Source organism: Drosophila simulans, chromosome X (assembly GCF_016746395.2).
Source record: "Drosophila simulans strain w501 chromosome X, Prin_Dsim_3.1, whole genome shotgun sequence".
Taxonomy (NCBI): Eukaryota; Metazoa; Arthropoda; class Insecta; order Diptera; family Drosophilidae; genus Drosophila; species Drosophila simulans.
The window spans coordinates 14,731,578-14,745,342 of NC_052525.2; the positions used below are offsets into that span (position 1 = coordinate 14,731,578).

The 13,765-nt window shown below is 42.1% G+C and overlaps 1 protein-coding gene across 1 annotated transcript; it reads left to right on the top strand.

Moving 5' to 3' along the window:
• The first annotated feature begins 9,284 nt into the window (after positions 1–9,284).
• On the top strand, positions 9,285–13,401 carry LOC6726005. Its single transcript, XM_016173934.3, has 2 exons — positions 9,285–10,152; positions 10,397–13,401. The coding sequence occupies exons 1-2, from the start codon at positions 9,418–9,420 to the stop codon at positions 12,611–12,613; spliced, it is 2,952 nt and encodes a 983-aa protein (XP_016039375.1). The 5' UTR covers positions 9,285–9,417; the 3' UTR covers positions 12,614–13,401.
• Positions 13,402–13,765: the final 364 nt, after the last annotated feature.

The following is a 13,765-nucleotide window of genomic DNA, read 5'->3' on the forward strand; positions in this document are numbered from 1 at the left end:
AGGATATCTCGATGTGTGGGAGAAGATTGAAAATGGATTTGGAGGAGATGACTGGCGCTGGGAATCCCCAAACGATTGCGACACATTTCATTAAATTTCGGCAAAAGCCAAGGGCTTTTCTCTGAATCGAGTTGCTTTCGTCCTTGTTTTTATTATACCCACCAAGTCCTCGGCAGATTATGAATTGGCGATTATGTTAATGAATCATCCAGCATATAGAAGCCGCATTCTTATGTGCATAAATAATATAATATATGTGATATATTTAGCATAGTCCCCTGGCTACCTAATGTTTTATATTAGCAGTGAAGACAAAAAAAAACACACTTTCTTGACTTGTTTTTAATTAAATATTTTTAGCCAGCTTTCTTTTTACTTTTTATTTCCTTTTTTTTAGCCTTGCGCATTTTGCGTATTTTTTGCCCGGATCCTCAAAGGGGAAACAACCAAAGCCGAAACCAAAGCTCTAAGTATGAAAATAAATAAGTTCGTCTACAGTTTTTCCCACTTGTTTTTTTTTATCAGCTTGTTTTCTGGGCGGCGTTGGTCAAGAGATAGCCCCCGATTTATATATATATTCGGGATGGAGCTGGGGGGGTTGGTTTTCCCGCCACTGAAGGGTGAATGGCAGTTGCTGGATGGAGCCAAATTGTGGTCGCAGCTCTTTGAACCAAGCTCCGCTTTCATAACGAACAAGGAGCAGAATGAAAATATGCCACGAAAAGTATGCACAAGTTTGTGCCAATCCTCCCTAAAAAAAAAGTCCCAGCCAAGCTTGGTGGTATAGGCAAAAAAAGAAAAATAAAAGAACAAAAACAAATAATAAAAAGTGCATCAAAATAAATCGAGTCCAAGTTTTTTTTTGGAGGGCAGCTTTAGTGAAGAGGAAAGCGGGATGTATTATTTTTAGCGCTTTTCCCTGGCTTTTTGGAATTTTCTTCCCGTTTTTTTCTTTTTTTTTGGCAACTTGAGTTGCAAACAAATTGCTTGAAAGTATGCAACAAAAATTTCAATTGTGTGAGAGCTGAGCGGCAAATGAAATTGCCCGAAGCGGTCATGTGTGTGTGTATGTGTGTGTATTCAGCTCGCTTTGTCTGAGTGTGGGTGTATTTGGGTGCGCCTGTATGTGTGTACTTAGCTTCTTCATGCGTATCCTTTTACGTTTACGTGTGTGTGTGAGTTCGTTCGCCATTTACCTGCTGGCAGTTCATGCGGTTTTTTAGCCTCACACAGTGGAAAATAGTAGCAAATCAGCTCAGTAGCTGTGCATTTCGCGCAGTTTTTATTATTCGGCGATAAATTCAATCATAGAACAACTGATTTTTACAATGAAGAATTTTTTAATAAATTTTATCGCATTTTTGCCATCGAAAAAAAAAAACAACAACTGAAAATGGACATTCAGCAATATAAATGAGTTTACATGTTACACAATAAAGAATGCAACATGCATCGATAAAATTGAATAACGAACATGCAAAATGCGGAATTTGAACAATGCATATTAAAATCCAGGGAAATAACAATCAATTTTTTGAAAGTAGCTAACAAATGAAGTCAACAAGCTTGCAAATTAAGCAAATGGAAGGAAACACATTTTCGCACAGTGTAAATAGTTCTCTCTGAATTGGATATTATTTTTGTTGTTGGCCCGTCTCGGCCCTAATCGGATCAGCAAGTTAATTTACATGCAATTCAATCAGTGGCGCATTGTCCTGCCCTACTAAGTATGCAACAAAAGTTCCCACCGCCACATGCATGACTGTGTGTGTGTGTTTGTGTGTGTGCGTGTCATCAGTATTTTTGGCAAATGCCATCAATTCTCGGTGAGTGAGTGAACGAATGACAGCTGGAAGATGGGACACACTATACATGGCTACAGAGCCAGAAACTGAAGTGCCGAGGTTGACGATGGCGATGGCAATGGCGATGGAGACTGATGATGGGACTGAGACAGATGCCTAATCCCCGGTACAGGTAACCCGAAACTTGCTCCTTTGTCTCCCTGTGCCCCTCGGTTGGCTGTCAGTCGAGCTGCCATCAATAATCACGTACAGTGAAGCTCTGCATAAAGAAATTATGAAAACTTCCTCCCTAAGAAACCTTCACCTATTAAAAACCCAAAAAAATAGTTGCCTTCCTTTAGACAGTTTTATAAATGTTTTCAAAACTGTGCTGATATCTTGGGTTATTAAGAATACGTACTTTGATTTAATTGAATCGAAAATCCCTGCACTGCCTTTAAAAGTGATATGTAAATACTGGAAATTCGTGTTACTGCATCCGCATCGTGTTACTGTGGCATGCAACTGAAATTGGAAAATACCTCTTTTGGGCCGCGTCTTCGTTTCCTTTCTACGGATTACGGATGGCGTGCCTCGCCCGGATTCGCTTCGATTATATTGTACATTTCCGTCTCTATCTTTTGGCTCATCTCATCTCGGCCAACTTTCCACTCAAACATGTTCATTTGGCAGTCATTCATCATTCAGCTGCTTTTTGTGCTCCTTTTGGGGCGAAAAGGCAACGAACAAAGGAAACGGCGGCATATATAAAATACGGCGAATATATATTACAACTAACCAACATACGCACGCAGTTCATAAAAAATTAATTAAAAACGAGTCAAGTCGACGTGGTGCAAATATATGTATATATACATATATATAAATATAAACAGAAAAGGAATTAAGTGAGTATCGATTATTTATTGCATTCGCAACTGCTCGCTATTAATTACAACAGACACTTGACAATTGCGCATTGGAATTTTTCGCAGTGCGATGATGGCACATAAATGCGATATGGCATATTAGTTATTAAAATTTAGATAGATAATAACGAATATATATATACCCTAGTCGGATCTAAATTTGTGCCTGCTGTGCGCAACGAAATGAAAACATTTTAGGGCATTTCGCATTCGACTTAATGCAACTTTCGCTGTCAAACCCATATCTGCAAATGCTAAATGACACTTTTGGCAATTTTCCAGCCGCATTTATATTTGCGTAATTTCATTTACAAGCACAAAAACACTCATATACACATAAATTAATTTATGTGAAATCCGCATTAAAGCGTAGCCATCTGACACCTTTAATATTTAATACGAAGCTTGAAAAGGTTAATTCATCTGTGAAATTGAAGTAGAAATTAATAAATTCCGTATTTAACAACTAACTAACACCTACAAAGGTGGGGCGCATTTTTCCAATTTAAGGCTCATCGCCACACCATTTTTGTATAATTTGTTGTAATACAATTAAGCCTGGCTGATGGGATTAGCCCGTGTAATCCAGGAGCAGAGAAAGTGAATGGCGAAAAAAGGACACGGGAATGCAGAAAGCCAACAGGGGTAACGAAATGCCGGCGAAATCTCTCGCCAATCCACGTGTCACAAGCCAAACGGCGACAGGACGATGACATGACCACTGACCCACCTGGCCAGCGAATCGTCCATGCCCCCAGCTCCCGATCCCCAAGGATACGCGCGGGAATGGGAATGAAAATGGAAATGGGAATGGGCAAGGACATGGGCACGGACATGGGCTTGGGAGCAGGACGGTTGGTCGTGCCTACATTGAAATTGACGGTTTAGCCGGGGCTTTCAAATGGCGCTGCCTACTTTTCGAGCCAAAACGGGACGAAACGAATCGAATCGCAACGGGAATCGTTGCTCCGGGCAGCGGTTAGATTGCTCTTTTATCGACGCTGCAGCCGCTTTTCGACCAGGTTAATATGAGCTCCGCATGGCTGACCATGTCGTCGTGGACCGAGCAAAAGGGTTCCGGCCACAAGCGAAACAGCCAACACACATATCCAATTTCGAACGAGGCCCACTTTATTTCAGCCATGCAAGGGCCATTTAAGAAGGTAATCCAATTGGAAAATGGAAAATTACTTACTTCAATATTTATCAGAAATTCATAATAAATACATTCGATTACGTGAATTTATATTAACTAATAACTTTACTAAATTATTAATATCAAATCTAAAAATATTATATATATTAAATATATATTAAATATATTTTTATATTCACAGAGGTCAAATTTAAATATCTTTTTAAGTATCTAAGAATGTTGCATGTTTCAAACTAACTTTAGTAAATATTGAATGCTGGTTTTCAATGTAAATCACGGTACACAACAGGTAAATGCAATAACAATTAACTTGTTCCCCTCCGAAAATCCCCAGTACGTGCCTTGCTGTTTGGAAAAGATCCTACCTGTGCGTATGGGTACACATACTTTTTGCAAACCTGTATCTGTATCTTCATCCTTTCAGTCGGCTAATCTTGCCACAAGCACGAGCATACCGTGATGTTTTTTTTTAGCCCAAAAACATCCGCCCCTATGCGAGTATATAATTTTTCTACTTCAACCCTGAGACAGTCGACATCGTGTGGGTTTTTGCCAACGCCTTCAACCTTTAACATTCAGCTGGAGCGGAATCTGGTCGGGATTCTGTTGGTGTCCTTGGAAGCAGCCACCCACCGGGCACATAGGCCACATGGCCAACCCGCATCCATTACGCACTTTTATATTCACATTCGCGTAATTATGCAATGCAACAGATAAATAAAGAACAAAAAGCCACGGGTGTAGGTGTTTTTTTTTTTTTTAACACGATGCAGGTAATAACAGTGCAAATATGTAATTACTAAAAAATGTTATATTTGGCCGTGTACAGCCGCAGCTCTGATGGCAAAACTACAAAATCCGTTTTCTATATTTTCCAGCATAATGAGGCCCCACAAAGGGCACAAATGAAGGGGCAGGAGGATCGGTGGAGCGGGGGAGCATGAGCTGGAGCGGATTGCGGGCTGGAGCGTTTTGCTGATGACTCTGTGGGCAAATAATTAGATATGCCGCTGGGCTAACCAGACTGTGAATAGAATGCCAAGCACACAAACCGGGCAAAACACACATTCTACACCTGCAACAGTGGGGCAAAGGCTAAATAATATAGTATTATCAAAATATTACAAAATTCTAAAAGATTTTCCTATAAACACAGTTGTAGATATTCCACATGGAGTTTTTCTAATATTAAGCACATGGAAATTGCAAAGGCAAGTTCATGTTAGACGTTTTTTCATCTTGATTAAGCGCAAACTAAAACCCAACCAGCGGTGATTTTCATTTCCCAACGGAATCTGGCTCAGCGTGATTTTTCCGGCGATTTGGAGCGCATTTTCCATGGTATCCCATGGTATCCCGCCATGGTAACATACGTGGAGATGCCGCAAACCGCCTACATTTTAGTGTGCAGCCGATGGCAGCTCCTCTTCCCAGGCTCCTCCATGCTCCTCCAGCTCCTCCTCATCGGTCCGTGTTAGTCCTCCTCCGGCATCCTGACCTGCGCTATTCTGGTCTGGCCTGCTCGGATCTGGTTTGGTCGGTCCGACTTTCAGTCTGAGTTCGAGTTTGGCTCTGGTTTGCATCTGCACGGACAACAATTTGTATCGAATGTTAATAAAAATTATTAATTTTCCATCAAATTTGTTCCCTCCACAAAAGTAACAGTGATTTACTTGCGATAATTAATTAATTAATATAATTAATAGCAGTTCTGTATTTTTAAGAACGCATCCCATTGTTTGCAGTGCAGACTGCGATCTAATGGTGGAACTGATGTGGTGTGGCTAAGCTGGCAGCCAAGTGGATGCATGTGTGCTCCTCCTAGTTCGCCTAGTCCTCCTGGTCCTTGTTGTTGTTTTTCTGACGCATGCCCCACTGGGCTGCATCCCATCCTTATCCATGTCCTCCTCCGCAAAACCTCATCCTCGTTCCCATCCTTCAAGCTCTTCAGCTGCAACCGCCGGCTGTCTTTTATTTTAAGCAGCCAACGCGGAAAAATACCTGAAACAAAAACAAAAGTAAAAGCAAAAAGAATGGCTGGGGAGTGGAAAATGGCTGGAAATCAAACACAAAACCTGGCCATGGTGGAAAAACCTAAAACGGGAAAATCTCCGCTTGTGTGTCGACGTCATCGCCAAAAAAAAAAAAATAGAAAAAAAAAAGAAAAGAAAACGAGGGTATGGACAAAAACTGTTTTACCTATGCAATTTGAATAATTTAATGGATTTTTATGAGCAGTAAACTGCGCACAGGATGGATGCACTCACTCAGTCCCGGAGTGTCTCGTCTCACATTCTCCGACAGCCACGACTTGAGACATTTGGCCCAGGAGCAGCCAATTCCGGGGAAGGGACAACGAAAAATGTCCTGCCAGTGACGGAAAAATCGCCGTAAATTCGCGTCGACCGGAATAAGGATGAGTATGAGTTTGGGGGGAATCGCATCGTCACTTGGCCAAAGAAATGCACTTTGCTTATGTCAAGCGAACTGAGTTGTTTTTTCAAAACAGCCAAGACTATAATGTAGTTTATAAATAAATTAAATTCCCTGAATTTTTATATTAAAGAAACTAAAAATAATAACAAAATAATAATAACTCCTATAAAGCTGAAAAGAAACAACAAAATTTAAGAAAAGCTTAGAATCTAAATAAAGTTGTGAATTCTTGGGGACTTCGAATATTTATATTAACCATATGCTGTTCACACTTACCTTAAATTCAAGTGTTGATCAACTTTTTTCCCAGTGTAGTGGTGCATTCCTGTTCCGGTTGCTCTGCTCCGCTTCGCTTCAGCTCAAGGGATCGGGTTCTGTGGGCTTATTCAATTTTGCAATCGCCGCCTCTGGAGTCGAGCCACCTCCTAACCACCCCCTCCAATGAGGGGCATTCCCCCTTTAGCCCCTTCAGCCCCTTCAGCCCCTTCACCCCCTTGAGCCCCCTAGAGCTCGGTTGTGCCTCCGGCCATGTCCTGGCCTGTCTTCCCAATTGACTGCCGCGCCACTTCCGTTTCGTTGACGCTGGCGATGCAATGGCGATGCGATGGCGATGGCGATGGCGTTGGTAGCACCAAAACCAGTCAAGCGTTCGCCTGCTGGATGCACAGCAGCAACAGCAACAGCAGCAGCAACAAAACTGTTGTCGTTGTCGGCGTTGTGCAGCAAATGCAATAAATTTTCAAGTCATTTCAACTTCCGGTGTGTGGCCCCGATTACAGTTTAGTAGCTGTAAATATAAAGCGATATATACTAACCCCTGCACCGAGAGAAAAACTTGACAGTGCTGAACTAAAGCTATGATTTAAGTATACAAGAAGATACAAGAGAATATATATGCATATAACTTTATGTATGTATCTCAAATGCATTTATATCCAAATCGCACGCATTTATTCTCAGTGCACAGATGCTAGACAGATCTGCCCACGCCCCTCTCATCAGTTTTCCGTTGCCAGTGGCAACTTTTGTAGCCGTCTGGCACTTTAAAGCTAGACGACTGCGACTTGTTTTCATTTTAATGTCTGTTTTTAATCTTCTTGCTTAGCTTTTATTTTTTTTTTTTTGTGCCTTGCCGCCAATGCTGGCAGAAAAGCCTAAAGTAATTACTGTTCGATTTTCCCGGCGGTGGTGGTGTTGCTGGGAAAATTCACGGCCGGGGGGAAATGTGGTGGGGGTGGTTGGGAAAATTATGGGAGACAACCGCCAGCTGACATTTGCGAAGTTTTCCTCGCTATTTGCCTTGTCATTGTCATTGGGCTGCTGTTGTTTACCCATTATTATGTACAAATGTGTGTATGTGGGCGTCTTTTGTTGTGCCACACACACACACACTCTCACACCCACACACATGGCTGTCTCTCTTTCTAGCCCGCTGTATCTGTCTCTGTCTCATCCTGTAACTGTCACATTGCTGGCACTTCATCATCATCAACAACAGCAGCAGTCAACGCTTCTCTCGCCCGCTTTCTCCCATTTTCGCTGCTCCCTCTCCGTGCTTTCTCCCTTCGCAGGACGACTTTCTCACAGCTGGTGATTAGCGACGGGCGGCGACAAAGGGGGTGGCCAAGGAAACCCCACGATAACGACGTCACTGGGGGCGATGGCAAATGATTGCCACTTGAGGTGTAAACGAGCGCATTTTACAGCGTCTTTGAGATGTTAAAAAAAAATCAAGTAAAGAAGTACATATGTATATGGAAAAGAGTGCACAAAACACTGAGGGGAAATATGGAAGGTGGGAAAAGGGATGGGATGGGAAGAAAAGGGAAGGGAAGGCGGAAGAAGTCTAGCTGAAATCACTGCCACGCCCCCATCTTGAATTCGTTATCGATGTAAGCATAAAGCTTAAGCTGCAAATCGACTGACATTAAGTATTATTATTCGCTGATATCATGTGTGGCATAAAGACCTCAAGCACTTTCGTAATAAACAAATATGCTCTGCTGATTTCGAACATATTCGGTACGGAGATAATGCAGATGCTGGCATAAAGTTTCAAAACAAATTACAAAATAAATCAAGATAATATTTTTGAGCTAAAATCAATATACTTAAGTGAACCTCTTTTATGAATTTATCAAGTATTTAAATCTGCATTGGCAAATTGCAATTCAATTGCTAAGAAAAATATCTGTTGATTTCTTTCTAAGTTATAAAAGAAGTCAAAACGTGCGGCTTTAAATATCATACAGCTCTGCCTAATTAGTTTAGTATAACGAAAATAATTTCAATTTAATGGGTCAACCCAATAAGAACAAGTTTTTCAGTTCTTTTTACACGTAAACAACGTAAATTCGGTGCTTGACGTAAAACTTCGTCTTTGGTGCTATTCGCCCATCTATAGAAATATACATATATATATTTATATATATATGAAGCTTCGTATCTTAAGTTTTTTTGGGTGGGCGGGAAATCCTTTTAAGTGTTAAATCATGCCCAAAAATTCAAAACCTTTTCGGACCTTCTGAAACCGGTTGCTAACACCGCTAAGAGGTCTACAAAAGTGGAGACTTGCAGGAAGCTCTGCTGATATTGCTAATTTAATTTTAGCTCATTTTTCAGTAAAATACAAGTAATATTTAAAGTAAACGAACACATATGAATATAAATAAATACTTAAATGTATATAATGTATAATGTATTATAATGTATTTCATAAGAGCAACGCTGTAGGTGAGTTATAATATGAATATCAATTTAGTTTCAATTTAGTTAAATAAATATATATATATTATAATATGAATATCAAAGTGGTTTCAATTTAGTTAAATAAAAAACCTTAGCAGATATTAGCTGGCTTATAATAGAATGATAATATCGTTTGAGCCAATTAAAATTAAATATTTTAAGTAACTTACGTAGGTTGTAGGCACAGCTGCATTAGTGGAGATTCCAGCCAATTGGTTTGTAACCGCGCTATTTTTTCGATAAGCTGCCAATCGACATTAACCCACCTCTAAGATATCGCAACATAAACAAAATAAATATTTTCATTGAAGAGACTATCATTTCTCAGCAACTTGTTGTTTAGCAACAAAATTAGCTATTTGACATGTCTCTCTTTCCCGCCTACGGTGGTGGCCGGACCCCAGCAGCCAGCAGTGCGAAGAAGACTACGAAACCAGGTGAAGAGGAGCCGGCGACTGGCGCGAATTGGAAAAAAAACGAGAGTTACATCAAAAAACATGTGGATATAGCAACTAAGGAACCCGAATCGGACAGTTCCTCCAGCAGCGATCACTCCGAGGAGGAGGCGGACAAGCGCAAGGAAGACGAGGTTACCAAAACCAAGAAATTACCCCCGGGTAAACCACTAGAATTCGATGCCACCGATGGGTTTTATGTGGACAAGTTGGGCAACAGCTCCTATAGACACATCACCACCCTGAAAAAACCCGCACGACCACGCTACAAAAGCCGTATGAAACGACTGTCGGATAGAGAATACAATTCCCATGGTTTCTCAAGGGCTCACTCCAAATTTTCCCGGAAGCGTAGTCGCTACGTCAGAGAGAAACTGGTCGATGAACCCGGCGAAGATGAGGTGTCCAGGCTGCAGGAGCAGCTCACACGCACCAAAGTGCTAGTCCAGCAGGATCCCGAGGTGCTGGACCATTGGCTGCAGCTGCACCGTCTGCTCAATCTCAACTTGGACAAGGCCAATCGGCTGGCGGTGGCGGAACAACAGATATACAACCTGGAAACGGCCCTGGAGCACCATCCGTCCAATCAACAGATTCTGCGGCTCTACACGCACGTAGCCAATGCCACCTATCAGGCTAGCGAGGTAAGAAATGGGTTTATTTCCACAGGGTTTTGTGGAAAGGTCGTTTCTTTGCCAGCGCATATGTTCCAAATACGTTTAGTTTTTATTTAATTAAGCAATTGCAACGAACATCTTTGGTATTTGGGAAAAAAGAATAACACATCTATTTATCATAGTAGCATGCAATTTTCTTAATAATTTCTTAAAACGAATATATGTAGAAAAGAACATATTTTATCAATATACACAAAATTCATTTATTCAGGTCGCTCGGCGATTCGAGAAAATGCTGAAGAGAAACCCATTCCAGTACACACTGTGGAGCAATCTAATTATGGTCACCCAAGGCGACATGGCGTGTTGCAACGTGTCCGCTGTGCTCCGGATTTACGAGTACAGCATGCGCCGCATGCATGTGGGACACAACGATGAAATCACCCGAAGATTCATCATGAAGGAGACAGATGAGATAATGCTAAAACTTTTTCACAACTGCTTACTATTTCTACGCCAATCGGGCCATACTAACTGGATGTTTGCTCTGATTCGTTTGTCTATGGAGTTGAATTTCCCGTACCTGACGTTCGAATGCCTAGGAGCACGTGCAGCAAGAGAACAACCATTGATTGGATTCGAGGAAGTGGTGCTGCGCTCGGGAATGCCGATGCCCGAGATCTGGGCGCGAGTGGAGCAGCTTAGGCAGTCATACTGCTTCCTGCCGTTGAAAGACAGGCGGGCTTCGTCGACTGATGTCTTCAAGGACAAAATGAACGACGAACGATACTTTGGCAGCGACAAACTTGTCCCATATGTACACGCACTCAAGTCGCTGAACAATCGGTTGCACCTGGTGCTCGTTGTTGTTCAACTAATGAAACTGCCCCTGATTCGCAGCGCTTGTTTGGCGGACAAATTGAATCCTTGCATTGAGGACTTCGGGGAGTCGGAGGCCATTGAAATGCTTTTCGCTGCCATGGTAGATAGGCACTCCTATGCAGTGGCCTCTTTGCAATATGAATTTGATGCAGCCATGATCAACTTGGCCAGAGAGATGTCCGTGACTCCCAGCTACATGCCGCACCTTGTGGGCCATAAACTGTATGCGGCTACCGTGAGTAAGATGCTACTCAAATGCGCCGAAATCTTTAACGGCGATGAGCCCAAGCGACGATTGTTACTGATTCTGTATCTGCGATTCCAAAAACTCCTAATAATCCTGCACAAGTCTATGGGCAAGCTAACGAAAAAGTACTTTAAAAATAAACGCACACGGATCCGCAAACTGATAAATTTGACGGATAATCGGAATGTTGTCGGTTTCTACACGGAGCAGGCCTTGTGCGAAATTGAGGCTAAGAATTACCGCATGGCCTTTTCCATAATGGGTAGGATCGTCACAAAAAAATCAGAGGAATCCAGCCACATTAGTTGCGTGGACACAATGCATCTCTATTTAGTTTGTGCAGAATTGCATATACATAAAGGCCGCCAAGCTGAGGCCATCGGCATACTCGTTTCACTGTGTTTGGGAAAACATGTCCCAATAAACCAGAAAACTGTCCACTCCAAGAAACAGGTTTTGGAAGGCCTGAGAAACGCAGAGGTAATGGTGCGAGCGGAACTAAATGCCCTCGATACACAGCCAGCTGAGATGACTTTGGAGGAGTACTTCCTGCCCAACAAATTGCTCATCCTCTTGCGTGCTATCTGTTTGATCGAAGTGCTGAATAATCGTCGTCGTAAGGAGGCTAGAAAGTGGCTCAATGACCTGCAGAATGACCAATTTGGTCCCGAGGCCGTCAAGGACAGCGAAAGAAAGCGTTTCATTAGGGAGCAGATCATGGAAATACAGATGCTACATCTGCGATTGTCCTTTTTAGTATTTGGCCAAGTTGAATTCTATACTGGATTCAAAATGATCAAGCTAGATGAACTGCTCGAGAAAGGACTCGAAGAGTTTCCACGAAATATGGTGTTTCTACAGATGTGGTCCAGCCTAAAAACGATTATGTGGTACAGGCAGCGGAGCCGGCTCATACGCACCAAGGCTGGCGTCGCCTCACTGGTCCACTTGGTCGTTGCGGTTCACCATCGCTTTGGGATCGTAGATGACAACGATAAGTTTTCGAAAGAAGCCACGCGGATGGCGGTGTGCAATCGTTTGATTAGCATGATCGAGACTTTTCTCCCGACCAATGTAGATCGTTTGGAGGTCGAGGAAGAGCACTATCGCATACTGCGCAGGAACTCCATCTATTGGCGCTTGTACATGATGTGCCTATCCAAAACGAATGCCTCATTTAAGCGCAGCAAGGACGTCCTTGTAATGGCCATGGACGAGTGTCCCTGGGACAAGTCCCTGCTGATGGAAGGCGCCAGGGTTTTGCCAGTAGAACTAGCTTCGCTACAGGACCTGATGACCGAAAAGGAGATACGCGTTTTCGCTATGCCCGAGGAAGTGGACGTCTTGCGGGGCCTTTGAGTCGCTTGTTATTCGTTTGTTTTTGAGGTTATTTGCCGTTCGGGCGACTCGATAAGTTTGCATCATAAATATATTTATTCCTCTAAACAATCTAGCTGAAGTTTGCTTCACTGGCGAAATTGCGATAAGCTGTTTGAAGTAATATGCGTACATGCATATTTTACTACATAAGTCCTAAATCGCTTATCAGAATTGGCTCACTAACAAATTCAGAATTAGCGATTTTGCTACTCGAAAATTCGCCGTTCGATTATGTTTAAAAAAATTCCTACACTTTATCGCCCGTTGCTGTGCAAGGAAACCAGAGTCGCATATCGAATGTCGGAGATTAGTCCAACTCCATCTTCTGGCCAATCCGTTCCCCTCCAAATCCAGAATATTCTTGTTTATTATTTTTATTGTGTTATCGCAAGATAACCGAAGAAAACAAAACAGCGCCGAAAGAAGCACTGTGCACCTGAGGTCGCAATTTTAGCACCTGGAGGCTGCGACACGAACTGAATACAACATAATTTCATATTGCTGATATGAAACATATATTGCAAAGAGTTTATTTGTATATTGCTGAAATGAAACATATATTGTAAATAGTTTATGGCTCTGATAGCTTAAATTTATTAAATCATCTAGAAATGCAAAACAAATTAAGAAGTTTTCTACATTTAAAATTTTTTTTTTCTATGAGTAGTTTTAACAACCAACTTGTTAAATATTGTTACGCTTAGATTTAATATGTAAAGCTGTCACATAGGTAGAAGTAAACTTGTTTAGTTCCAACTAATAAAATTTACAAAAAAAAAAAACCCATTAAAGGATTTGTATTAAATGACATGAATGATATTGACGATTAAATGATTGTTTTATTTTGTATGCGATCTGTTTTGTGTGACCGCAAGTGTGGTGGCCAAGTTGCGTGAGCGCGAGCGAGACGGCTGTGGCTAAGTGTTGGCTCGTCTCGAATGTTGCGTATGCGCCCTGTCTGCCCAGCCACTTAAGACGCCTGTGCGTTACTGTTGCTCTTCGGAAAAGCGTGGAAATCGGGAGAGGAAAAGCTGTGATGGGTAGCAGAGGGGTAGTGGGGTAGTGGTGGTGAAAAGCTCCGCTCGCCGAAACGCATCGAAAGCTGTCTGAGCGCGAGCGTCCTGGCTGCTG